Below are 801 nucleotides of genomic sequence, written 5' to 3' on the forward strand. Positions count from 1 at the left end.
AGTTCCGGTATATAATATTCACCCTGTAGATAAAACTTAGTGGAAGAAAGATGAGATAGAACTAATGCAGACAGTTCAGTAATAGAAAACAGACCCAATATATCTAGACCGAGCGTTAAGAGTTGGAGTAGGGACTCACGTAGAAAAGGATATGCACTCACATACCATGCGTAAATGAGAGAACGCACTATCTCCAAGACACTGTGTCATCCTTTTTTCCCAGTCCCTATTCTCACTCTTCAAATAAAAGCAAACGCTCGACTTAAATATATTATCTCTATGTTTGGGACAGTCCCTCATAAATAATATTCATCTATAAGAATCATGTGTTGCCATACGCCATACTGCAATTAAAAATTGCTTCTCAGGAGAAATCATTGGCTGTCCCGCATATATTCTCTTCAATCTTGGCGCAATAATATGAAGTACATATTCGAATGTATTTCTTGATATTCTATGCTAAAGAAAATAGAATTAACTTCTTAGGCCCGATTGCATCAACATTATTTTGCTTTTAAGTGAGACTTAAATATATGTCTATCTTTATTTATATAGAAAGAAAGATAAAGATAAAAAAAAATATATATATATAATATTATATATATGTATATAATATATATTATATATATATATATATATATATATATATATATTATATATATATATTATTATATATATATTATATATAATTATATATAATTATATATATTATATATAATATATATATATTATATATATATAATATATATATATATATATATATATATATATATATATATATATATATATATATATATAATA

The 801-nt window shown here is 24.7% G+C and overlaps 1 protein-coding gene across 3 annotated transcripts in view; it reads right to left on the bottom strand.

Moving 5' to 3' along the window:
* Nucleotides 1-530, bottom strand: part of LOC116851690 (putative nuclease HARBI1) — a 3,940-nt gene extending 3,410 nt beyond the window's left edge. For 2 of the 3 annotated variants that reach the window (XM_032831353.1, XM_032831351.1), the window contains exon 1: nt 140-530. In XM_032831353.1, the coding sequence (XP_032687244.1) occupies nt 140-300 (161 nt within the window). In that variant the 5' untranslated portion in view covers nt 301-530. The remainder of the gene's footprint in view (nt 1-139) is intronic. The other variant, XM_032831352.1, reaches the window with a different exon arrangement.
* Between the last annotated feature and the right edge of the window lie 271 nt (nt 531-801).

This window comes from Odontomachus brunneus, unplaced genomic scaffold, assembly GCF_010583005.1.
Source record: "Odontomachus brunneus isolate Ranch 3 - 2012 unplaced genomic scaffold, Obru_v1 Obru_scaffold_187, whole genome shotgun sequence".
In the NCBI taxonomy this organism is placed as follows: domain Eukaryota; kingdom Metazoa; phylum Arthropoda; class Insecta; order Hymenoptera; family Formicidae; genus Odontomachus; species Odontomachus brunneus.